We start from the raw sequence: 27,706 nt of genomic DNA on the forward strand, positions 1-27,706 counted from the left end.
GCTCTAGTCAAGCATTCTTTGAGTGTATCAAAGGCTTCACGTTGCTCTTCTTGCCACTGCCACTTATTGTTCTTTTTTAGCAAATCGTTGAGGGGCTTAGCAATCTGTGAAAATCCTGGAACAAATCTGCGGTACCAAGAAGCTATACCTAGAAATCGACGGAGACTTCGAACATTGGTTGGTGTAGCCAACTCTAAAATAAACGTTACCTTGTCTGGATCTGTTCTTATTCCTTCGGGTGTCACCCAGTGTCCCAAATATTTGAGAGATTTTCGTCCGAACTGACACTTCTCAGGATTAAGCTTCAGGTTTGCGTTCTTCAAACGTCGAAAAACTTGGTGCGTCAGGTGTTGTTCAAACGTCTCACCTAGTACAATAATGTCGTCCAAGTAGGCGAAACAATAAGGATCTAGTTCAGGTCCTATGATTCGATCCATCAATCTCTAGAAGGTGGCAGGCGCTGAATGTAACCCAAACGGCATCACTTTAAACTGGAACAACCCTCTAGTGGGTATGGTGAATGCAGTTATGGGCCTACTCTCTCGAGTTAGCGGTACCTGCCAATATCCTTGTTTGAGGTCAATGCTGGATATGTACTTGGCTTTGCGAAGTTTGTCCAAGATCGCGTTTATAAACGGCAGTGGGTAAGCGTCCTTTCGAGTCACGGCGTTAACCTTCTGGAAATCCACGCAGAAACGGTAATTACCGTCTTTCTTCTTGACCATGACGATAGGTGAGCTCCACGGACTATCAGATGGCTCAATAATTCCATCTTCCAGCATTTTATCTACTTCGGTATCAACGATGGCCTGCATCTTCGGATTTTGTGGTCGGTGTCTCTGTTTAATCGGGTCCTTGTTGATCAGGTGAATTTCATGTTTTACTAGTGGTGTCGTACCACGAATATTCTCAAAACCAGGTAAGTGCTGTTCCAGGAAAATCTGGAGTTTATTCTGCTCGTCCTGCGTCAATTTTGGATTCTCCAGGCTCGCTGAAATGGGACACAGTGTCGTGTTGACCTCTTCAGTCACTCTTCGCCCATTTAAGCTTACTTGACGGGTCTGTAAATCCAAATTAAATCGGTGTCGTTGAAGAATATCCATTCCAATCACCACTTCGGGTACAAGACTATCCAGAATATGGAACACTTCGTTCAAGGACTGGTTTCCTATCTGAAACTTGATTCTAAAGGCTTCTGAAAAGGCCTCATTAGTACCATTAGCAAGCGTCGCTCCTCTTAGAGTAGGCTTGACCGATATGGCTTTAGAATTTCGGCACGCCTGTGCCAGTTTGGTTCCCATAAAAGAATATGCCGCCCCCGTATCCAGGAGGGCTAAGTATTCGACATTTCTGTGTCGTATCTTGATCGTAGGACGGTTGTCGGCTCGCATAACAGGCTGGATATCGTTGATAAGGGCGGTCGGGAGGCGCTGCACTGGCTCGTGTGTGCAGCGCCGCTCTAGTTTTCCGGACGACCACACGGACAGTCTCTGGACAGTACGCCTTTCGTCTTACATCTCGAGCAAAAGATCTGTGCTTTCTGTGTACAGTTATTGTGATAGTGTCCTGTCTGTCCGCATCTCCAACAGATTGCTTCTGAAGTCTGCTTTGTGGCCTGTGAATATCCCGGATTCCGGGTCGGAGTGGGCCTGTGATTTGGTCCATTTTGCGGCGGTGCTGGGTTCTGATTAACCCTTGTACGGCTCTTAGTGCCTGTATACTCATTGTCTGGCATGACTCGCCGAGGACGGGTTTCAACAGGACCAGCTTCAAGTGTTGTACCGCTCCTAGTCGGTCGACGAAGTTCCTGGCTAAGCAATTCGAACTCCTTCGTTATTCTTGAGAACGACGAGATGTCCTGAAAGTCTTCTCTCCGGACATATTGACGAAATTCAGGTAGCAAATTTCTGTACAGCCACTGTAGTTCTTGATTCGGGGAGATGTTACCATGTCTGCGGATCAACGTTTGAAGATCAGTGATGTACGCCGTGACAGACTCGTTATGTCTTTGCACTCGACGGCTTATCTTCGCCTCTAGGTCCACCTCATAATTTACTGGATAATAAAAAAATTTAAATTCTTTAGTGAATTCTTCCCAGGTCCGGTAATTTACTCTGTTATTACGATACCAGAGCGCAGCTTCTCCTTGTAAAACTTCTGGCAAATGTGGTAATAAGCGATCCGGATGTATATTCTGTGCAATACAAATCTCTTCCAGTCTTTCTAAGAACGTTACAGGGTCCGAGCGACCATTAAATGTCACTCCCCATTTGTAAACTTGTATTGGACTAGTATTAAATCTATTTGACATACCTGGATTTATCGGCAGAGGGGCAGGCTGCGAAGTAGAAGTATAGACCACCGGAGAAGACACCACTCGTCCAGCAATGTATCCACTCGAGGTTGCTGTCACTGTTGTCGTGGTCAGGGTGGCTGTAGAGCTCACTGTCGGTACAACAGCACTATTTCCAGGAAATCCAAAAGGATGTGTGACAAGCTGAGGACTCGCCTGTCCTTCTCTAATGAATCTCACTATTCTTCTTCGCATTTCCTCAACAGTCCCGGTACTGTCCAATCCGAAACGCACCAGTTATGCGGCTAATTCAGACTTCTTCAGGGAATAAATCCACCCTGTCCTGAAATCAGATTCAGCACTCGTGCCAGACGGCGCCAGGTTCAAACCTGTATGTGACAGCGACGGTACGGCGTCATTACCTTCGACGGAAGCACCGATCGACAAAAAATCTTCCTCAGTTTCCATATCACTCTAGATTTCACTAGTCTTAAACTCAGAGGTACTGAGACTTTACTCTCTCTAGAAGTACTTATGCTCGACGGTTGTTACTTTCTTTTCATCCCCTCTCACACTGTTTCAATAGCTTTCTTGCTTTTACTAGCTTTACCCGGTTTTCCTGGTATTTTTGACGGTTTAATTTTCAAAACAATCAAGTCCCTGCTCGGGCGCCAATTTTGTGAGGCTCCCCCGTTTTTGAGAGAGGTCACGGACGCCGAGTTGCCTTGTTTCGGTTCCTCGGGCGCCACCCCCAATGTTTAAAGTGTTTGAGAGACCACTAGTGCCAATACGGGTAGCTTTTATACAGTGGAGATACCAGGGAGTGATGAGATGAAAAGAAAATAAAACACACAATTAACTATAACGTAACACTAGGTTTTTATTTAACTAATTAATTATGTACAAAAGTAATCAAAGCAAGTTCGCGTTCTTTAATTGTAACAATAATAAAAATAAAATAAATATTTAGTACCTCGCAGAACAAAATTTACACTAACAACCGTGTACCTCTAGAGTTTTGATCGATTATTCCCGAGATGCAACTCTCTGACTGATTCTATCACGCGAGTTCAAAACGCGTTCCCGAAATGACGTTCTATTAAATAAGACGACGCGAGTTCCTGATCGACGTCGAATTTAGCGGCGTCCTAATGAACACAGACCTATAAGTACCGGAGCAACACACTCTACTATGACGCGACTCTCTATACGGCGGCGACGTCGTTACAGGCGTCCCGATGATCACAGCTAAATATTTCTTGGAACGGCGTCCGTTTTGACAATGAAACATGAACCTCGGATCGGCGTCGACATTAAAAGCGTCCCGTGATACACAAACGCGGGTTCTGGATCGATCGCGAAATTAACAGCGTCCTGTGGGATATACACACATGCGAGCCCTGGATCGATCGCGAAATTAACAGCGTCCCGAAATTTTTATGAACTTCATTACAGTTTACATGAAATATACATAATATACAATTAATAACTACAACATATATACCTATTTATAGTAATAAATACTTTGGCAAATAAACTATGAACCATACAAATGCAGCAAATGTTTTACATAAGATATTGGGTAAAATGTAGATATATTTTAAATTTTGGGGTTTAAAAATCGATCTAATTTAACAAAAAACATTCAATATCTCCTAATAGTGATGTATTATTATTTGCATTTAATTAACAAAATTTATATGTATATTTTGCAAGTATCAATGTTCGAAAAATTATATTTACAAATAATACAATATCATCTAAAAAAAGGCGTCAGCGATGGCTATGAAATGAAGATCGCTGGCATTTTATATGTAAAATTATTCTAAAATTTTTGATTTTCTTGGGATTTTTAGGTTCGGGAAAACGCTGATTTAAGTTTTCATTTGGGTTTTCATTATTTTTATTTGGTTTAAAAAAACCGTTTCGGCTAACTATAGCCCTTGTCTATATATAATAGGCTATAGCCTTCATCAGTGTTGTGTCATATGAAAAACCGTCATATCAACCGTCTTCTGTTATGGACAGACGGAGCAGTTTTTGAACATTTCTCGCGGAATCATTAACTCAGTGGGGGTGAAAGATACCCTCTCATAACTGCTAAGTATTTCTAATTCTTGTCTAGATTATACCGAAGAATAAGGAACCTTTATTCTTCCGCAAATATATCCATAGGATTAGATCCATGGGCACAAGTCAGGCGGCCTCGACAGCCAACGGCTGGGATCTTGGTTAGCTATTCAATTATTCTTGAAATTGACTGCAAAAATTTGCCGATAACTTCAGCGTTCAGAGGCGGTGCGTCGTCTTGCTGGAAAAATATGTTTTCGAGTTCCATTAAGGGCATATCATCAATAAGGGGTCCAAAGCCTACTAGTTAAAAGTGGCGAACTTTTAAAAATTCTGTATTTCGAAGGGAATTATAACAAAATATCAAGTGTGCTATATTTTTGGAAAGGTAATTTTAAATTATTTTCGGTTAATTAAAAATATAGAGGGTGTCCCAAATAAAAAATAATTTTTTCTGTTGATAACTCTTAAATCATTAATTTAAAAAAATATTTACTTAAACCATTAAATTCTACGTAAAAAAGTGCTTTGGAAATATTTTCATAGAAAAACAAAATTTTCCATAGCAAAAAAGTTACAGCGATTTGTTAAAAATGCACATTTTTGAAAAACACCCCGTAACTCCGAAACGGTAAGAGATATTAATGTGCGGTTTTCACCATCATGTTTTTGATGAAAATTGAGCTCCAGACACCGATATTAGTTTTTGTCTATCTCCTATAGAAAAGGGCTTTTCCATTTAAAAGCCTCGAATTTGACCCACCCTGTACAGCTGATGAAGTAAACAAAAGTCCGCCCGTAGGCTGATCTTTTATAGAGGGCATTGGACAGCACACAACCTAGATAGTAGATATATAAAGGGGAGAACCATAGACTTAAAATAAAATATAGACTACACTATTTACATCTCAACGCGGTCAAAGAAGCTTTTTTGTACACATGTTTACTTCTGGGTACAGTCGACCGAGCCTTCCTCATCCAGTCTATGTTGTCACGTCTTTAATATTATCAATATTTTTTTTCTTGTTATACACATTTATTGAGATATTAATACTACAGTTTAATAAAGTAGGTTTTAATATTCCATAGATGTATTAAATAGTCCTTATACTACTAAATTATAAGTCGGATACTGTTTAAAAGGATAAGTTCTTTACAATATGACAACACCGATTAGAGGCGAGGAGCCTATTCATTCATTTATTACCTTGTAGTACGTGTCGCACGTGTGCGGTAAAGCTTTGTTGCCGCTATCTCCTCGGCTGTATTAACGCATTTTTCTTAGCTTGTAGTCCTTAAGTGTTCATTTTATTGACTTTTTTTTCTGTTCAAGAACTATCAAATATGGTTCGCCAGTGCCAAATTTACAAAGAAATTTGACTTAAATAATGCATTTAAGTCTTGAAACGACTTTCGACCGGTAGGCAACTCTCAATTTACCCATTAGGAGTCAGTGGCGTTGTTGTAGAAAGGCGATTATTTAGATAATATTTTAGTAAAATGTATGGAGTCTAAAAGGAGGAGGCGAATCGAACGCAAAAATTATGGGCCCAGTTTTTGAGATCTAAATGAAGTTCGAAAATCGCCGTTAGGGGCGCTTGTGATGATTGGGATACTAGAAATACACAGCTTCTTATGGCAAGAATAACTATTTTGTTATAAATTATAGAGCCAAGTTAATATTTGGGCATATTTTTACCAGAGTTAGCTTTTAGAAACGTGGTTTTTCTAATTGAGCAATGTGCGTGGCTAAAATTGTGAATACAAAACCTTAAATTTGAGTTTGAAAAGTTAGTTAGGTTATATTAGATGCCGGTTTAATATATCCTTTTCCTAAGTTGATATTATAAAAATGTTTTATTATGTGGTTCTTTTTAGTGCATACACGACCGAAGAAACATATAAGCTGCTAAAATAAATCTTCCCTAGAACTGTTGTACAAAAAAGATAGAAGTTCCAGCAACAAATTTATCACCAGTTCAACCTTTGATTTGATGTAAACAGTAATTGTTTCTTGATGAGAAATGCGAATGAAATAGTTTATGGTGTGATTGTGTTAGTGTTTTATTAATAGTTTTGTTGATGCAGTTTAAAGGTTCATAGTTTTTCATTAAAACATTTGAAATTGACATGTTTACATGCAGTTTAGTGTGATACCATTTTAATAAACATTAAAATCTTTCGAACTAGTAGTGGTTTTATGGCGATTGACAGATTGAATAACGAAAATTAAGAGTATTTTATCAGGAATAACTTAATCATAAATGGAAACTGAAGACGAACGTTACCATTGCACCCTTTGATCGGTGTTATCTATTCCATAACTTTTTATAGCTGAAACTAGAGAGTAGGTATATTGAGCTGAAACGTTTCCTGTGTTCAATAGCGTTTTTTCTAGCGTTGAATTGTAAGTTTTAATGTCATTAGCAAAGTTTTGCAAATTGTCACTGTTTCGTAGACAATTAAATTCAAGATATATTATATTCAATGTCACCTAATAATTGTAAAGGTTTTTCTATTGATATTCACTTTATTAATATAAGGTAGGTTTGTAAATAAAATATTAATGAATAAATAATGTACTCAGTTTATTTCAAAAGCACAAAAATACAGAGTTGTGAATATGTATATACGCTGACTTATTTCATCATATAAATATTTATTTAGCAATATTAATACATTACAACTTTTGTTTCTATTAACTAATTCCACTAAATTTAATAAATAAAATATACAATATATAAATTTAATATACAATTTAGCACTTAGATATTAAATATCTATATGTACTATGCCAAAAAATAAAACAGGAACATCATATTATATCAAGAACACAAAAAATTACAATTTAAAAAAAATGCATTCTAAAAAAATACCTAGCTACAATATACCTACATATTAATTTAAAGAGCTTATTCATATTCATAAAAACTATTCTAAATGGTTTATATACACAATCAAAAGTATCAACCACAATACAATAATTTTCAAATTATTTCTTATTATTCCTCAATGAACAAGGCCTCCTAGGTTATGTTATACACATGTTGATTTTAGGCTATATTTCCTATTAATTTGGTTTATAATTTAATCTGTACACTGACAGTATATAATTTTAATGTTTTTCTTAACATCTATCCATAATTTTTATAAATAAATAGTCATACTACTTACATTAGGAGCTTTGAAAGGCTTGGGTTTCTTTCACCCCAGTTCTTTATTTGCCTTGTTTTTATTGGGATTCCCACTTGTACAGCCAGGTACAAAGCAATTTCTACCACGACTCATTGTTGTGCTGCTAAAAAATTCAGTAAATTAACTATAGAAATTTTATTAAAAACACAATTAAATCGTATACTAACAATGAAAATGTAGTATCCCAGTCGATCGCAGTGCCTCTGCTGTCAAACCGAGGAAGCTGCTTAAAAGTGGGGACAGAAATTTCAAATTTGCCCATTGCCGATAAATCTCCTTTTTTAAGCCCTCCATAGTAAAATGTAAAATCTGAATTTTTTCTCTTACATTATTTACTTACTTACATTGTAACAAAATCATAATTATAACCCTGTTAATAATTAATAATGTTTTTATTAAAAATATATTCCGGTTTATTCTAAAATTATCTTCAGAATCTAAAAATAATAATATACAAGAATTTTAAAATGATATTACATTATGAAACAATATTTTTTAATATACCGGGTCGTCTCAAAGTGTCTCACCCTATAATTTTTTATTTTTTTAGATAAAAAAACAGATTTGTATGTTAGTAGGTATATGACATAAATTAGAATTTATTGACGTATTCAATTGTTTTGGTCTCTTCCTGTTTCACCGAAATTATTACATCTTTTGATTTTTAAAGGCACCCTCGGTATATTGCTACTTTATTCGGATAAAAATGACACTCTGAATAGAATGACAAATCATATGTCAACTTTTAAATTTCAATCCAGGGTACCATGGTGTTGTGAAATACTAAGTTTTAATCAAGGAGCCTTGGAAAAATAGTTTTGATCGTCTAATGGGTTTCGTGTCTTGTCTAAGCCGGTTAAAAGATGTACAAATCGTATTTTTAATCATATACACGTCAATAATTTTTTCAAATGGAACAAGGGTGACTCATTAGCATATTTGGAAAAAGCATTTTTTTATGAATATATTGATACCACATACTTGGTATTTCGAGGCAAATTGTCGTTATGAACCGCGTGTTACAATTACAATTAAACCATATGCGAAAATCTCAAAAGTTGACATATGATATGTCATTCTATTCAGAGTGTCATTTTCTATCGAATAAAGTAGAAATATACCGAGGGTGCCGTTTAAAAATTAAACGTTAGAGTCATTTCCGGTAAAACAGGAAGTGACCAAAAACAATTGAATGCGTCAATCAATCCTAATTTATGTCATATACTAACATACTAAATCTTGTTTTTTTATTTGAAAATATAAAAAAATTATGGGGATGAGCCACTTTTGGGACACACCCGGTATAATAAAGACAGTACCGAGACCGAGTTAAATAAATGTAGTTTTCATTTTATCCACTTCCTATCACCTTCCTTGCTTTAATGGAACAAATTTATGTTATCTCTAATTTACATAATAAGACATCACTTAACCAGATAAAAAACTACAACAATCATTTTTTTTTCTCTCGCTGTCGCCGATTCTATTATATCTGTGGAATAGATCCTGTTTTGATTAATATTTAGGGTGTGATTAGGGGTTGTAAATGTTTGACTAAAATTAATAATTTATTATTAATTTCAAAAATTACCTAATTTCGATTATAAAATTTCTTCTATAACGTGTATTTTATTATTTTTATCCTTTTCTAAGGGCTCTAAGACGTTTTTTTCTAAACTTTTATTTAAAAAACCTGTCATAAATCTTAATAAAATATAAAAAAGTTTAAATACGATAAATTTTTTAATTTAATTATAGCTTCATTAAAATAAAAAATTTACCCGGCTATGATACGGAGAGTTCAGGTGTGCTTGAGAAACGAAAGACAGTGTTGTGTTTCTCAGCAGAGTCGTCAGAGACGACCGTTACGACAGAACAACCTATCTATCGCTCGTGTCGCACTCGTTATAACCTAAAAAACAATAACACAACAACATCACAACAATAACAAGACATTGTCTGACCGCATGTTCCAGCTATTTATGAATGAGATGCTCAGTCTATATTTTATTTTAAGTCTATGGGGAGAACCATAAACTCTCGAAAGCCCAAGTTATCGAAAACCCGAACGCAAGCGAACGGTAGACCGAATGGTCCCGATTGGAAGTTATCGAATCTCGGCTCCTCCCCTCGCTATTTGTATTTTAAATTGTAAAACAAAAGTCAACGCAATTTTTGTTTTTGTTGGAAATATACACTTAAAATACTTTAAAATGTAAAGTTATCTTGCAAAATTAGAACCTGAAAGCCTAGAAATGCGAAATCGGTACAAACCTAAAAATTTAACTTGTGAATAACATAGAAAATAGAAGCCCTTAGTTTTGATATTTATTTTAAATGCTAGCCCAGACTGCCCAGTGGAGTTTTCAAAGATATAAGAAACACGGATATTATTAGTAGTGTTCACCATGAATTCTTACAAATTTCCAGAAATTAAAAGGAAATAGGAGGCGTGTGTTCAAATATTTTAAAGCAAGATTTTGGTAGTGATTATAGAAGCCTAAAGTTGCAGGCCATATCCTTATCAAAGCAAAAAGTAAGGTTTATGATAAACACTTTTTCCCCATAGTTTTTCTATATTTAGTGATTCTTTTAGGTCAAAAATCTACAGCGTATGAATATATAGTATGTAAACCTGAAGCCTGAAGCTGAGATTGTGTTAGAAAGGGTTTCAACATCAAACTAGCTATACTGAACTCTAACCCTGAAAACGTTAATACAAATCCAAAACAATTACCAGCATGGCAAGAAAATTAAAAGCAAAAGTTTCATTGAAATAATATTGTTTATAAATCAAGGATCAAAAATTACATTACTTCACTTTGAAAATAGGACCGGGTGAAGAATATTCATAATGCGGAGCTTAACCAGTTGATATAGTTAGTGTAGTTATTGTGATAGTGAATGTGTTGAATTGAAATACTTATTTCTGCAGAAAAACGTGAGCCTAGCTTAAAGGATACTGTATACATTTCTAATGTTTTTTTTATAACTGATGTTTACCTACTTTTTGTGTTACATCATGTGGCGTTAATGTGGAATATATTAAATTGTTTTAAAAATCGGTTTTGCCTTTTATTTTTCCCTCTAAGATTGTCTTAATATTTTAAATACCTCTTAGCTGATTTCGTTGAAGGTGATACAATTCCTGCAATTCTATCATAAATCGACCAAATCAGATTATAAAATGGTCAGCGTGTGTTCGGCTAAAATTTAGATGTCTTTGTTATTACACTGGTGTAGGACCAGTATTTTGTTATTGAAATAAAACAGAAATGTAGAAAACAACGTTTATTTTAATAAATTCAGTACCATAAAGTAGACAACAAACACCAAGTCAAGATATTCACATGTTTATTCTGATGCCCAATGCCCAATTAAGTTATAACTTCTAACATAAAAAATATATCTACTTTTTGGTAAAAAAGAAAACGGTTACTAAGGTTCGAATTTTTTACTAAAGCCCTCCGCTGAAAACTAATTCATAAATATAAAATTTCATTTAACGGAAAACATTATGAAAAACATCATAAATCAACCAGCACTAAATCAAAAATCAATGTTACATTCAAAATCATTCATTGTTAAAATATTTACATAAAAGGGTAATTACCCATAAAAGATATTAACTATTACATAATGCTATTAAAAATTAATTTAATATTTGAATAAAATCTGCTCGTCACATGATAAATCTCTAGATCATATATAATTTATATACAAATATCTTAAAAATGTATTTCTATATATATGATCTAGGGATAAACGTCAAATTTTTGTCTATTTGCCCAAAAATTTGAAAGAAGAACACGTTTTTATTCTGTTTCGGCCTTGACATATCCTAAACGAAGAAAGGAGGAGGAGCTTAGGCGGTTTACAGTCGGTTCCGCACGACCGCCCCCGATACTACACGAAAGTTTCGACAGTTTGAACTTTCGTCAGGATAAAGCCACCTCATATAAAGTACCGCAATTACCGCCATATTGGCGCCAAAACAAGCGGCAAATTTAAAAAGGAGGCCAACATTTCGCTGTTTCGGCTTTTTAAGCAGCTGGTCGGTCCGGCATGGGTCCGGCGCCAATATGAGGTTTGTTTTCACAGCGTGTTTCCAACATGTTTGTGACATGTTTGTTACTTCTTCCAAACCGGTGTTAATGCGCAGGTCTCAAATAATGCAGTTTCTTATCGATTTCAAACCGTCTGTGCGAACAGCGAATCCCCACTCTTTTTTGATCTAATAATTCACTAATTTTAACTCCTACGTAATACCGCATAAAGAAGAAAACGAACAGGGAATTAATCAAAGACACCTTTTAATGTCTTTGGTTTTGTTCTTTTAATGTTTTAATGTTTTGTAATTTTGATTCTTGGGTCTGACCCGTTCCTCCATCAGCTCTTCTAGGTCTGTCTCTGTATCCGAAAATTCGGACGCCTCAGATTCTTCGGAAGATTCCAAAATCGCTCATTTCTTTTCTTAATTTTTGAAGAAAAAAACACTAAATAAAAACTACACACGTTTTTTGTATGTTAAGTTTACCAATTATTGACGTCGGGTCGCAATACGCATGCGCCGGACACTTTACTTACTAAAAGATCCATGAACAAGTCTGACTGTCCCAGCAGTGTCAGCTAACAATCAGAATTTTCTGTGCGAACAGCGTACTGTTGGTTGGAAACCAATCAAAAATTTCTGTGCGAACGCGTTTTACATCATTGCGCATGATTATCTGTTGGAAATATGTTTCTTACAGCTGTGAGAACAAACCTATGGCCGACCAACATTGACAGGCAAGCCGTAAAATAAAATATTTATTAATTGTAATAGAATTACGTTTATTATCTACAATTTACCCTCATTTTAACGTAATATCAGGTTGTATATTAATATTCAATTTCATAAATTTAATTTTTTAGGCCTATATATGTTAAGAGGTTATAAACGAATGGTTTCCGTACAAGTGTTTTTCAGTTGTATTAGCATTTATTTTATGTTACCTTTTAGCGCAAAGTACGCCAACAGAAGTAAGTTAATAGGTAAGAAGAAATAAAGTGAGAATAACATTTAGCATTTTAGTACTTAATTCAGTCAAAACAATTGGAAAACCTTTGTTTGTTGATGAGAACGGGCTACCTATACCATAAGTAAACTTTCCCTATTATACCAGTTATGCTGTAGTTAGTTTTGACAAATAAGCATGATTTAACGAAAGTCTTTGGAACTATGAATCTAGGAATAAGCTACAAACTTAAATTTGAAGGCCGGCTTTTATACGAGGAAATTTTGAACCATGGTTGAAACAAATAAATGTAATAATTAAATTGATATGATACATACCTGGGTACCCATACCTGCTATTTTTGAAATATATTAATGTATTGATAGAAAGATTGTTTCAATTAGTATTACTTCAGGTAGTTTTTTTTCGGCATTTTAGGTATGTAGTTGTGCACTTAATTTAAAAATAGCTTAGAAAGGAGCTTGAAATGCATAGGGACTCTTTATGTGTGCTGTATAATAATTAAGGTTTGTATGTTATGGAGTCATTTTTATATAACAAATTTATTATTAGTTGAATAAAAGCAAATTAATACCACATACTTAATTCAATTAAAATATATTTTGCTCTGCAATTTAATTTTATATTTTTAAAACAACAAGTGTCATAATGTTTAAGTATCATTATTATAAAAAAAGTTATACCTACTGCTATAAATTTAACATTGAAATAACTGTAATTATTGTTATACATAAATTAAGTAGGCATAATTTTACCTCGACAATATGTAAAACTTATGGAGTCTAAAAGCCCTCCATAGTAAAACTTCAAATGAATCTTAACAATTTTATGTCATGTATAAAAATCAAATTTAAATCACACACTGTTATTTATAACTGACAATATAAGACCAAATTTTTAAATATAACTTTACATGCTTACATTATATTGTTTACTTTCTATTAGTAATTACAATATGAACCAAAAAATATTAATTACTATCAATGAATACATAAAAACTAATCTATTTAAGTCCATGAAAATAACTATATAGTTAGCATATGCATAAACAACATTCTTGTTATTAGGATCAAATTTATTTGAGCTTTTTTTCATTGTTTTGATTAATATCCCTGTTAGTCCTGACTGGTGAAACCACCTGAAGCGATGTCATCCAAATCTATATATGTATCATAACATAACTTATTCTTTTAAATAATTATTCTTCGTTTGGTGTGATGATAATATATTGTAGATTTATCTAAACTTCTTGCTGCAAAATGTTGAAAACTAAACTACACTAAATATTTTATTAAAAGATATGTATGGTAGTATGCAAGTAAGGTCTTTGTTTTGTTCTAGATTAGATCTCTAGAGGTTGATCTCGGCCTGACCCACTGCGACCATAGAAAATAACCTAACGGATAAGAAAGGAATCTACGTGTTAATTTTTTGACGCTACATAGTGGCGCCATCTAGTTGAGCAGCGCGTACTATTCATTAAATGGCGGGAATATAGCGCTAAAAGCAAAACTTATAAATTGAAATTTTATAATCTAAACATTAAATCTGCTATAGCAAAATACACTAAAATCACTGAAACTTCCGCGGCTGACAACGAAAACTGAAAAATATAACGGCACTTTTTGTTTTGGACCTGCATATCAACATTACGCTGTACTATTATGTGTTTGTTGTTGAAATAATATAAAATATCTAAATATAACTTGTAAATTTTAATAGTTTAACATGATTTTGACTACTTTTGACAATAACTAACTTTTTGTTATCAAGATGACATTTTAGACGGCAACTGACATATATATCATAATATTCGAATCTTAAATATGTATGTAATATAATTTAAATGACTATAATGCAACTTTATACTAAGAAAACATTTATACATTCACAAAAACAACAAAAAAGTGTAATAATATAGTTTGAAAACAATGAATATTTAATTAAAATTGAAAAAGTTAAGCGCGACCCCTTGTGTCAAAATTAGATGATTAAATTTTCGCAATTTTTACACCATTTGATGACCGGTGGCGCCTCTAGTGTTTGTTCGGGCAGTTGGGCTTTTACTCCCGCTTATGGCCATTAAAGAAAAAGTTCTAAAGGGGGATGTTTTGTGATACGGAGGGGAGCGGTTGCGCGTTGCGCGCCTTAAGCCCCGTTCTCAGAACGACGTCGTGTCGCGGGCGACACGTCAAAAGGACCAATGAGATTTGTACAAAATTCAAACAGCTGTCAATTTTAAATTTAGTACAGCTCTCATTGGTTGTTTGAAATGTCAAACTGTGTAGCCAGCGACACGACGCAGTTTGACATTTCAAACAACCAATGAGAACTGTACTAAATTTAAAATTGACAGTTGTTTGAATTTTGTACAAATGTCATTGGTGCTTTTGAAGTGTCGCAGTTCTGAGAACGGGACTTTTAAGAGTGCGTTCCACTAAGCGCTCAGTGTGGCGCTCATAATGCTCAAAATATGCCTTCGGTCGTTCCACATGACGATCGCGGCGAAAACGTCACTAATGACGTCATTATTTTCGCTCACGCCGAGCTCACAAAGACCCATCTGAATATTATAATTCTTGTTTAGATTATACGAGCAATTTTAAAATAAGAACCTTTATTCTTCCGAAAGATAAAAAATCAACTAAGGATAACAGGCACTAAGTCCGGCGGCCTCGACGTCCAACGGCTGGAATCTTGGTTAGTTATTCAATTATTCTCGAAATTGGCTGCAAAAATTTGCTGATAACCTCAGCGTTCTGTTCCATTAGGGGCAGATCATCAATAAGGGTTTCAAAGCCTACTAGTTAAAAGTGGCGAACTTATAAAAATGCTGTATTTCGGATATATAAGAATATATCTTATATTATATATAAGAATATATGGACGTTTTTAAAGGGATACACCCGGCCTTTTCTATAGGAGATAGAAGAAAACTAATATTGCTGTCTGACGCTCAATTTTTATCAAAAACAAGATGATGAAAACCGCACATCGATATCTGTTACCGTTTCGGAGTTACGAGGTAGTTTTAAAAAATATGCACTTAACAATATCGCTGTAACTTTTTTGCTATAGAATTTTTTTTGTATTTTTATAAAAACATTTCCAAAGCACCTTTTTACGTAACATTTAATGGTTTAAGCTCTGGTTTTAGTATATTTTTTTTAATTAATAATTATCAACAGAAAATTAATTTTTTTATATGGGACACCCTGTATATTTTTAATTAATAATAATAATAATAATAAAAAATGTTTATTCAAAATAATCAATTACAAAGTATATAACACTTCATATCCAATAGAAAATAAACATAGAATCCTCTTAAGGTAAATCCTTGTCTGAGGTTTCATTACTACAATAATAAGTACAAAGTTATTATATCCATAATTCTAAAATAATATCTAAAAGTATAAAATTAATTATTTCACATCCACACTAATGCACGCAAAAAAACCCTATAAAAAGCACCTTATACCGCATAAATAATTAAGACATAGGGCAGATGGCACGTTCTAAAATTACATAATATTTTATTTTTAATATTATTATTGCTTATATATAAGTTTCTATGTATCACATTCTGCTAAGTATAAGTTGATCTATTTCGGTTATTACATATCAAGCCTCCCTTCCCTTTTTTAAGTAATAATTAGGCACAATTCAAAATTTCTATGAACAATTACTTATCAACTTTCAATGCCTTTTTATCACCTATATCCAGTATTTTGTTAAGCATTCAACGAACATAATATTTTATTAGTACCACTGTTCAGTATCCTAATATAAATCAACCTTCACCACACAGAGGTAGTCCCGAATAATATGAATTCACTCAATTTTATATAATATGCTTTTAAATATTTAACCTACAATCTGTCCCATATCAAAACACCTACGGTTTACAAAACAAATAAGAGATGAAATATATAGTCTTTGTTTTACAATACACTAACAATATTTTTAATACTAGAACAAGTAATAAATATAAGAACGAAAATATATCATTATAATATAATTAATCAGAAATATCAGTATTTTTTTTAGATGAGTCAAACCTGATTGTAATATATAATGCACTATACTAGAAAATACACGATAATCTAACTACTATACATTCTTATAGACATAATATACTGTCTTAATGAACATATAATTTAATAAATAATAATAAGAAACAACATATTAAATTTTCTAAGTAAAAGTCTTAATTGCACATAGTAAGTAAATCGCGAATATGCTTATATCAATCAGATTAAAGATAAAACCGTTATAAAATTTTAAAAGTTTGCAAAAAAACATGAGAACATAGCCGAGCACAGACGGGCGCACCAATGTACTACTCGTATAAATATGAGATAGACTTTGTTCGCGCGCACAAGCATTGTCTTTTTATCCTTGATGATATATGATTATTATACCGGCTTCGTGTGACTTCTGGTTGTTGGTCTTTGTCAGTCTTTGTCCTTTGCTTGTTGACTGTAGTGATGTTGTTATATGGCTATGTGATCCCCTGCGCACTTGCGCAGTAGATGTTTTTGGAGCAATAGTAAATTCAAAAGTATTGGTCGGTTTAGCTTCTGGTACGGAATGGTATGTTTCTTGCTTGTGACGATCTATACCAATAGGCTGAACAGGTAGTTTACTAATGGGTGTACCCGGAGCACTTAGAGATGGTCTAGTTGGAGTATCGGTGAACACTTCGCTATCTGATTCGTTACCTATATTTCCCCTCTCCACCAGTTGCTCGTAATTGTAACTTTCGTCCCCTATCACAAGGACTTCTTTTTTAATGTAAGCTCTTAACCCTTTTTTCTTTGCTTCTTTCAAGTTTTGGTTAAGTACATTTTTGACCACTCTTTCCTTAATTGAAAATAATTTAAAATTACTGTTCCATAAATATAGCATACTTGATATTTTGCTCGATTCCTCTTCAAGATATATAGTTTTTAAAAATCGCCCACTTTGAATAAGTAGGGTTTGAATGGCGCCGGTTGTAATGCAAAAAAAGTCTAGCTGTGAGCAGCAATTAAAACGAAAATAATATTTGCAATGAGAGATGCAAAATTTTATAACAATTTAAACTATATTAAACAACATCGACACATTTAAACATTCTATATCTAATAACAATAAAAATAAATAGCAAACCAAGACATAAGATTTTTCTACAGGTGATGAACATGTCGACCGTCTTCTGTTATGACAGACGGACGACCGTTCTTGAACATTTATCGCGGAATTCATTAACTCAGTGGGGGTGAAAAATACCCTCGCATAACCGCTAAGTACTTCTAATTCTTATCTAGATTACGGACAATTTAAAAATAAGAACCTTATTCTTCCTATAAAATCCATAGGCGCTAAGTCCGGCGGCCTCGGCTTCCGTGACGGCCAACGGCTGGGATCTTGGTTAGCTATTCAATTATTCTCGAAATTGGTTTGGTTTGGCTGCAAAATTTGCTGATAACTCCAGCGTTCTGAAGCGGTATCCCGTCTTGCTGGAAAATATGTTTTCGAATTCCATTAGTACAAAGCCTATTAGTTAAAAATGGCGAACTTTTAAAAACTCTATATTTCGAAAAGGATTCGAGCAAAATATCTATGCTATATTTCTGAAAAGGTAATTCTAGGTCCTTTTCAGTTAATTAAAAATATACAGGGTGTCCCAAATAAAAAATTAGTTTGTCTGTTGATAACTCTTAGATTATTAATTTTAATAAAATTACACTCAAACCATTAAATTCTACGTAAAAAGGTGCTTTAGAAATGTTTTCATAAAAATACAAAATTTTCCATAGCAAAAAAGTTAGAGCGATATGTTCAAAATGCACAGTTTTGAAAAACACCCCTTAACCGAAACGGCAACAGATATCGATGTGCGGTTTTTACTATCATGATTTTGATAAAAATTGAGCTTCAGACACCGATATTAGTTTTCGTCTATCTCCTATAGAAAAGGGTGTTTCCCTTTAAAAGCGTCCAATTTGACCCACCCTGTACATGCTGGGGGTGATAATTAAAAATGCATATGATTTGTAGAAAACTTACTTTTAATTAAATATAATTGTATTGACATGTATGTACATTACAAAAAATAATTTAATATATACAAGTACCTGCTAACAGCTATGTAAAAAATATGCATATCAATACATAGTATGTACAATATGGAAAAATATTAAATATAACTTAGCAGCCTTATAATTATATAAGGCTGCATTTACATTAACAGGGTATTTTAGTATACAGATTGGTTGGATTTTAGTTGTAGAAATTATAATAAACCATAAAGGTAAAAATTTGAGATATACAGAGTGATAATAGGAAACTCCTATAAAATAAAAAAAAAATCCTGTTTGTCACATTATGAAGAACACAACTAACCTGAACTAATCAAACATTTTTCCATATTAAAATACTCCATCATGTAATGAAGTTTATTAAATTATTTTTTTTATAAAAAAATGTATGAGTATCCCTTTATTTTTTGACTGATATCCTTTACATCAGAAAAAAACACTTTAAACACTGTCTGTTTATATAAATATTTCTGCTGAAAATGAACTTCACCATCTTCTAACCAATCTGTTTACATTGTATAACTAGAATTTTGATAACTTTTATAAAATAAATATTGTGCCTATTAAAAAAATCTTATAACTTTATAGATCTTTTTAGGTACAGACATAACAATAGCTATAATGGAAATCTTCAGATTTTCGAGAAACAGAAGTATATATGTACATTTAAATTTACAATATTTTTTTTTCAGTAACTGGCAGTGACTTAAATGTGAATAAATAAATACATACTAGAAAGATTAAGACATACTAGAAAATAAGTATGTATTTTTGTTAAGTTTTTATATGGCTTATATTATAGAGTATGATTAATACATTAGTTTTATTATTTATAGTTATCAATATAGTTAATATAGTACAGTGTGTATATAACTAAAACTTACAATGTATTATTGAGAATTTGTCTAACAACTATAGAAACATTTTTTATTCCAATTAAAGTATTTAAGTATAAGTGATAATAAAAAAAACCTTTAAAACTCATATTTGAGGTAAAGACATTTTATAATATAAACTTTTATAGGTGATCGTATCACAAATTGGTAAGAAATTAACTATATTCATTACCATCATAGAGATTCTCACAATCAGTCAGAAGTCTTAATATTGGATTAATGTTGTAGGGGAAAAGATCTCTGGATACTAGCCTATTAATCTGCATTTTTAGTCGAATTAATACTGCCATACTGTCATCCAACTCATTACTACGAGATGTGGATCCTTCGCCACAACTGCTAACAAATTTAGACCAGTTTCTCCTTGTATATTTTAAAAATCTTAAGAGATATAATAAAAAGCATGTTTCACTACCAACTAAATAATCTAATAATATATCAGAATCATGGCTAACAATCTTTAAAAATTCAATAAAAGAATGGATAGGATTTAACATAACTAATAAATCAGAAAACACAACATTTCCATAGGAGATACCAACCGTTATGTCAAGAGTGCAAACCATCGATTCAATGAGGTAATTATCTTGGTCATTAAAGAGATGTACTATAACTTTACAAAATGGCATTTCAGGATGAAAATCTAAGGCAGTTTTAATAAATGTATCTACTTTTTTCAAAACATCTCTTATTGAACGTTCAATGACTTGCATGTCTTGATAAAAATCATAATCATCTGATCCTACACTTGAATCAGAACTATCAGATCTAGTCTCTTTTATCGTTACCGCTATAGATTTTAATACCAGAAGAACAATTTTTTGCAATAAAGTTTTATCAAAATTTGATTGTAAAGATTCTGATGGAATAGAACCGACAAAATTATTCACAACATTACCTGGTTCTTGTTTATAAGGCAAACTATCTAATAATCTATAATCCTTAATATATCTAAAAACTAAATGAGCTAATTGACATGTCTCATCTGGAACCATATCTTGTAATGCTAAAGTACTTCCATAGCACAAAACTTCATTGAACAAAGACAACAAATGACGCCAAATAAGTGGTGGAAGATCACTATTTAGCATTGCTGCAAATGTTTCCAGATGAGCATAAAATGGTTTAATATCAATAACACTTAAATTTGCCCTTACAGAAATGATGCGTTCCCAAAGAGTTAAAAATGTTAAAACACATGTTTGAACACCTACCGATGTGTTACTGACTATAAAGTTTTGTATTTTATGAATTAAATCTGGCCATCTAGATTCTAAACTCTTTATAATCAATCCTTTAATAGGAGAAGTATCAAAACTTTCGGGATCTCTAAATGGCACACTAACACAACCTGTATTCAAAGAACTTGATTCGGCACTTTCTACAGATTCACTTTCTTCAAGTACATGTATCTCAATATCTTTCCATTCGACCACCCGCTTTATTACATCTAAAGCAAAATTCACCTTAGCGCAATCTATATTTTCATCTGTTAAATAATTTAAAATCGTTTCAAGCCATTCATTATTAATATTAGTTTTAGCTGCCACTAGAAAACTGCTTAACACTCTAGCCGCCAAATATAAAATATATTTATTTCTAGTGTCACATAAACCAATAATTTGCTCTATTAAATTATAACTATTATAAATAATAAGTTCGCAATTAGCAATTATTCTAGAACATATGAAACCTTTGTTATTTTGTTTTAAGTATACATCAAAAAGCAGTTGAAGATTGGACAAGAATTGTAAAATTTCAACATCAGACCATTCTAATAAGACTATATTTGTTTCGTTAGCATTATTAGTTGATAAGTGCTTGAGTAAAATTGTTTCTGAAGTACCACATAAACACTGTTTTACAAGTTGTTGTTGAAAGGTATCTAAGGTATTATCATTGGGAGAACTAACCTGGCTACTGTCAGAATATTGCATTATTGACTGATAATTACTACTAATGTTAGGTATTGATATATTCGACTGTGTACTTGTTGAAGAAGCAAGCTCGCTATCATTTTGATCAGATTCACTAACACTCTTTTCCAGCTCACTGTCACTGTTCACTATAAACCGTCTTTTATTATACTGAATGTTAACAGTATTCAATGTTATATCGTCTTCATTCACAATAAGTGGCACTGAAAGATGAAGAGCTTGTAAGTTTGTCTGCACCCCATTTTCTGATAAACTTTGAATCAGATCGGTTTCGTCTATGCCGCTTGCTACATCCCCACGTTTTGGTTTCTTCTTTAGCGGTTGATCTGAAGACATTTTACTCTTCTTCTCTTTCAGCACCATTAGAATTTTCAAAAATAAACATACCTGAAATAAAATATTAAATTAATATTATATTCTAAATAGTCTTGGCGGCATGTACTCGTCGAATAAAAGAAAAATATCTTAATTTTGGTCCCCCTAAAATATTACCTTTAAAAAAACTATCTGTTAGCACAATTTGATTCAGTAGCGACGGCGTTCTTATATCGATACCACAAATAATTTAAAATTTATAATTGCGATAGCTTATTAAAGTGAGAAATGCTTATAAAACACTCTTTTCCTACAAAACTTATAAATATACTACAAGTTAATGAACTGTTTATAAAGACATTAAATTTTGTGCACAATCAAGTCAAAAACTTCTTTGCGTACGACGGAAATGACTTAAATGACAGATTACCATTGTGACCAGCGTTGTTACAAGGGCAAAAATTTTTGTACTATAAATGGTGTCGAAATTGTACTTTTTTAAGTGGGATTGTACATTTTTGGTGCAAAAATGTGGGGTCATGTGATCTCTCTATTTACCTTTTTACCAAGTTTTGGTACGTAGGGTACATCCACACTATCCTAAAAACAGCGGAACGGCGTATTGACTTAACGACCTTGAATCGATTTCCTGCAATTCTATTGGCTGAAATTTTTGCCAGGTAAATTTAACAGATAAAATTTCTGACAGATGAATTTTTCAGCCAATAGAATTGCTGCGAAGGTCGTTACGCCGATACACCGCCGCCGATCCGCTTTTTTTAGGATAATGTGGATGCACCCTCACAGAATTATACACCATATGCTGTCCTCCTTTCACGCAGTTGAGCAGCTCTGAACTGTTCAAGAACGCGGTACTCTCCCTCCATTCAATTGAGTCATATTCAGAACTGGCTCCGCGCCATATGGAAGCACCAGGCTATCTCGCACAGCTTCTTTCAGAACCGTTCTGAGCAGCCCAGGGCGTAAAGCTCTGGAACTTGAAATTCGCAAATGGAGGACAGTAATACAGAAGCTACAAAGAGCTTTGAATAGCATTGGTTAAATGGGAACTAATTGCGTGACGTCACGTTTGACATCGGGACACAATAGATCTCTAAGGTCGCAGTGATTAGCCCCCCTCCTACTCACCGCATGGATATCAAACTTACAGAAGTGTCTAGTTCTAGCAGTCAACTATTAAGCTTGACCAATCAGGTTGGTTAGCGTGGTTATTTGGAGTGTGTTAATTCATTCGTGTTTGTCAAAAACTCTAACGTGATTGGTCGGGCTTAACAGTTGCCTGCTAGGGCTAGACACAAGTCAAACTTACGTTTGACATCCGTGCGGCTTGAACAGTATTTCAAGTGATGTATAATTCTGTGCCTCTGCTCCTAGCAACCTGCATTTCAAATCCACGCATCGCGTATCACCGTTCGTCTAAAAATATGTACGTGGGTTTAAGTTTGGGTTAGTTTGGGTTTGAGAAGTAAGAATTGTACATTTTTTCTTGCAATTGTACCTATGTACTCCTTGACTATCAAATGTACCCAAAATAGTACAATTGTACCTATTGTAACAACACTGATTGTGACCAACACAAACCACAAACAAACACTACTTTTTAAATTAAAAGTCCCTGACTAGGGACAGTGTTTCCAATATACTACAATATTAGAAAATTTATATCGAATAAAGAATGTTCAGGTTCTATAGAATAAAATACAGGGTGTAAATGAATAAACGCGAAAAAATTAAGATTGGCTATTTTTTTTTGTTTTGAAATTTACTAATATTTTCGTTTTTACCTCGTTTTGATATTTTTCTCTGATTTTATCTCTGATATTTTCTTACAAAGTTAATTTTTTATGGTAAAGGTGTGGATCCGGTGGCTGACCTTGAAGCCAATATTTGCTGCATTTGATCATCGATACTACGCAAGCGCACATCGTCGATGTTGCCAAATTGCAGTTTATTTTGGAATTATTTGCAGTTGAAAATTTTTTTTGACTGTTAATTGCTGTTAATCGATAATAATACAAATTCTATAATTAATTTTATCATTTCAGATTTATCTTGATATTCAAAATTAAGGTAAGAAGGATAATGAAGATTGTGAAATGAAAATATTATGAATATATAAAATTCTAATAATAATAACATTTATTTATATATTTACATTAGAATTAAAAATTATCATGTACGGATTTTTTCTTAATAGTTTTAAACTTATTAGAATTATTTTATTTCTTTCAAGTTATCTAATTTCTAGTTATTTACAGGCAACAATAGTTTTGATTATATGTATTGATGTTTTGAAATACTACCATGACGAGTCTTATAGAACAATACACGTCAATGGGAGATAGAGGTAACATCTTACCTATAATGTTACTAATATAATATACTTTGATTATAATGTTTGTATCATAATTTCTTAAAAATATCAAGTTAGTGAATTAATAGCAATTTTAGACATATATTTTATCGAAGAGTGTGTTGATAAGACTAAAATAAGCTGAATAAGCTTTATGTTTTATCTTTTTCTCTTTAGAAGGGAGATGGTTTGTGTCGTAGAATACATTACAGCATTTAATATCGTGTACTTTGATATTCTTTTTCTTAATTAACTGTAATTTCTTGTTACCTATAATGCCAAATCTTGACAATATGGTGAAGGTTGAGTTTTGATCTTATTAGTTTTACAGCTGTGTTTATACAAGACCAAATTAAGATTAGTTTGTAATTAGTTTGTGATTTAAATTAAGATCTTTCTTATAATTTTTTATGTCTTAATCTTAATACTATATTATTCTTTGTCTGGAAAATAAATGTTAAAATATCTTAATTTTACATATCCTATTCCATCCTTCCATTAGGAAAAATATGGTTTATAAATCATATTATGCTAAGAAAATCACATAAATTAGGTGTAAGAGTAAAGAAATCTTAAGGTAGCAGAAAAATTAATGCAATATATGTATAAGCAGAATTAAACAAGGTAACTGTAAATGTTGCTGAAGCTGATTCTACAATTTTAATTAAGGCCTCCATAGTTTTGATGGAATGTTAAAAAACCTATTAGGAACATGACATGGAGCTACAGCAGTTAAAAATTAAAAAAAAGGAAAAACTTGGACACATCCCTTTTAATGCCCCGAATTTTTAATAAAGCACTTTTTAAACATAGCATTATAATCTAGAGCAATTAGATTAATTATAGGAATCTAGAATTTTATTTCTATTTAATTTTATTGACTATGAAAATACATAATAAGCGTTCACGTTTCACGTGTTGTGCGAAATATTAAAATAATAATATAAATAATATACCGGCGTACTATGATTGAAAAAAACAGCGTCAGCGATGACTATGAAATGAAGATCGTTGTCATTTTACTTGGGAAATGTCCTCAATCGTCATTTCCCAGCCAACTGGACGCCGTTTTTTCGATCATACAGTATATATTGACAAAAAACACTGAAAAGCACATATTTGTTTTCTACTGAAAATAATTCCAAAATAACTTGCAATCTGGCAACATCGAAGATGTGCGCATGCGTAGTGTCTGTGACTATATGCAGCAAAAACTCGTTTCAAGGTCAGCCACCGGATCCACACCATTACCTTTTTTATATATATAGGGTGACCAAAAATACCAATAAATTGACGAAATTAATAACTCGCCTTTTTTAATAACTGTTCACACTAAAAATTAAATTTGTGTGTCAACGATTCTTATTGCTTAAGAAAAACCTTATTGCTTTAAACAAAGAAATATGTCTCAATCAAATTTTTAGAACCCTTTCAAATCGATATTTTTAGGACATCGATAACTACTACCCAATACTAATCAAATTCTTCCCATTCTCAGTAGGGAGGAATAAATATGGCCGCCTTAAGTTTTCCGTAAATTTTGGTGTGTAATATGTGACAAGTGTTTAAAAAGTGTTATAATTCGCAAAAGGTGAATAGATTCAACTTTATTCATTTAATGCTTTACTAGTATTGTTTTATTATGAAATTTTAAACTGATTAGACTATTTTTGGATGCGATAGTTTATATTTAGGTTAATCTTCGTCATTACAAATACCTAGGTATTTATTTTTATTTTATTTTTTTTTCAAGCACTAAATGGAATGATACTTGTGTTAAATAAGCAGAAAGTCCTGAAATGTGATTTTACCTATTTCATTTTTGTGTTGTTAAAAGAATACAATCACTATTATGGCGAATTATTTGTTAATAAAATCGGCCTATCCTTTTTTATTTGAATCAATAGTACTATTGCAATTAAAGTTTTGCATATAATATGTAAAACATCTACAACTATTAATTGACTTTTTAACTATAGTTTTAGCTCTCTAAACAGTTTTATAAGCGGTCTTATTATATTAATAAGAAGTAAAAGATTCTGAAAATGTTCCATATTTTTGGCTTCAATAAGTATATTTTTCACATTATTATTTCACATGTGTAGTTCTGTTCTATAATAATGTAGTGGCTATGCTTTAAAATCATTTAAGTTCATTTTTAAGTTAAACTATGTACTTAGTATGCTAAATAGAGTCTACTTATTTTTGAATGGTAATATCTTTTCTTCAATAATTATTTCAAACTTCCATCTCTTTAGGATTTATAGGATTTATATCATGTATGGTAAGTGGTAAGCACTGTAAGCAGTAGCCTACTACTAGTATCCAACAAGCTAGGGAATATTTCGGCAGACTACATTAAAAAATGACAGAAAATACAATTTACCTCTGTATTAAAATGACAGACACATCTGTCACTGTCATGTATGTAATGCATAATGCATGCATCCTCTCATTGGATAGACTATAGAAAAAAATGTACCAAACATCATTCTGATATTTTGTTAATTTGAATTTATTTATCTTCTTCAATACTTAATCTTGTCACATAATCTTGTTGATTTTTTAATAAAAATTCCAGCCTATTTTAATATTCACAGTCTTCGAAAAATGCACGGATCATCTTTAGGGTGTGATTCCTCGTGTGAACATCAATATTATAAATTGTAATTTCTTATCAACATCGAAAAAAAACGGCATCCAGTTGGCTTGCAAATGATCATGATCCATGGCATTTCTCACATATGTTTACATATGAAATCATATTATAAAGTAATGTGTAATAATATACATATAAAGTAGTTGTGATCTTCCAAGCCTATTCTGACGCTTTTTTTATTGTACGGCGAAAATATAAGAATGAACAAGAAGATTAAGATGAAGAAAACAACAAAACCATAGAAAAAAGTTGAAATAAAAAATAATTAACATGAATAAAAAAAATCATTGACATTATTTTGTGTTTTGTTTTGAACACGGCCGGCATACTATACATACTAAATACATTTTTTTGATTTGCTTGTAAGGATACCAAATTAATAAAGTATTATTTATAGAGGGTGGCGCCTCTCATACGAGGCGGAGGCTCCAAGGAGAATGACAGTTTCTATTAAATTGAAATTTTGTGAGCATATGTATGTAGGTTAATGTAAAACCTCTGACGAGGGGTAGGGGACTCAAAAAAACCCACAATCTTTTAGGATGTTTATTTCAAAATTTAATTTGATTTAAAATTGGGGCGACATGTTTCGGGATTCATTTAATTCCCATCCTCAGACCCAAAAACTAAAATAATCAAATTACAATCAGAATAGTTAAACAATTCTAATATAGTCATACAGAGGTCAGGTTATAAAATACAATCACTAACAAATTCAAAACGTTATTTTTTTTGTGTAAAAATGGTTAAAAATGATTTTTATCACAATTACTTAATTACAGACATCTTATGGTAAGCTTAGTAGGAAATTAAACAACTAAATTACAATCAGAAAGGGCAATAATACTTAATTTAAGTTTAAA

The 27,706-nt window shown here is 32.6% G+C and overlaps 2 protein-coding genes and 1 long non-coding RNA gene across 5 annotated transcripts in view; 2 read left to right on the forward strand and 1 right to left on the reverse strand.

Annotated features, from left to right (window-relative positions):
* Positions 1–5,871: 5,871 nt before the first annotated feature.
* On the forward strand, positions 5,872–7,376 carry LOC115886255. The gene is made up of 2 exons (XR_004050862.1): positions 5,872–6,153; positions 6,242–7,376. It is a non-coding gene; the product is annotated as an uncharacterized LOC115886255 (long non-coding RNA).
* Positions 7,377–18,659: 11,283 nt separating this feature from the next.
* Positions 18,660–22,212, reverse strand: LOC115886226 (protein lines). The gene is made up of 2 exons (XM_030905316.1): positions 21,988–22,212; positions 18,660–21,882 (listed from the first exon to the last, which is right to left on the reverse strand). Exon 2 carries the CDS (start codon positions 21,856–21,858, stop codon positions 19,714–19,716), a length of 2,145 nt encoding a protein of 714 aa, XP_030761176.1. The 5' UTR covers positions 21,859–21,882; positions 21,988–22,212; the 3' UTR covers positions 18,660–19,713.
* Positions 22,213–25,674: 3,462 nt separating this feature from the next.
* Positions 25,675–27,706, forward strand: part of LOC115886266 (serine/threonine-protein kinase Genghis Khan) — a 94,730-nt gene continuing 92,698 nt past the window's right edge. For all 3 annotated transcript variants that reach the window (XR_004050865.1, XM_030905358.1, XM_030905359.1), the window contains exon 1: positions 25,675–25,775. The gene's annotated coding sequence lies outside the window, so the exon portion shown is untranslated. The remainder of the gene's footprint in view (positions 25,776–27,706) is intronic.

Source organism: Sitophilus oryzae, unplaced genomic scaffold (assembly GCF_002938485.1).
Source record: "Sitophilus oryzae breed Bouriz unplaced genomic scaffold, Soryzae_2.0 scaffold_476_pilon_pilon, whole genome shotgun sequence".
NCBI lineage: Eukaryota > Metazoa > Arthropoda > Insecta > Coleoptera > Curculionidae > Sitophilus > Sitophilus oryzae.

Excerpts from the sequence above, each read along its gene's own strand:
- LOC115886226 (XM_030905316.1), bottom strand. The coding sequence starts at position 21,858 with ATGGTGCTGAAAGAGAAGAAGAGTAAAATGTCTTCAGATCAACCGCTA.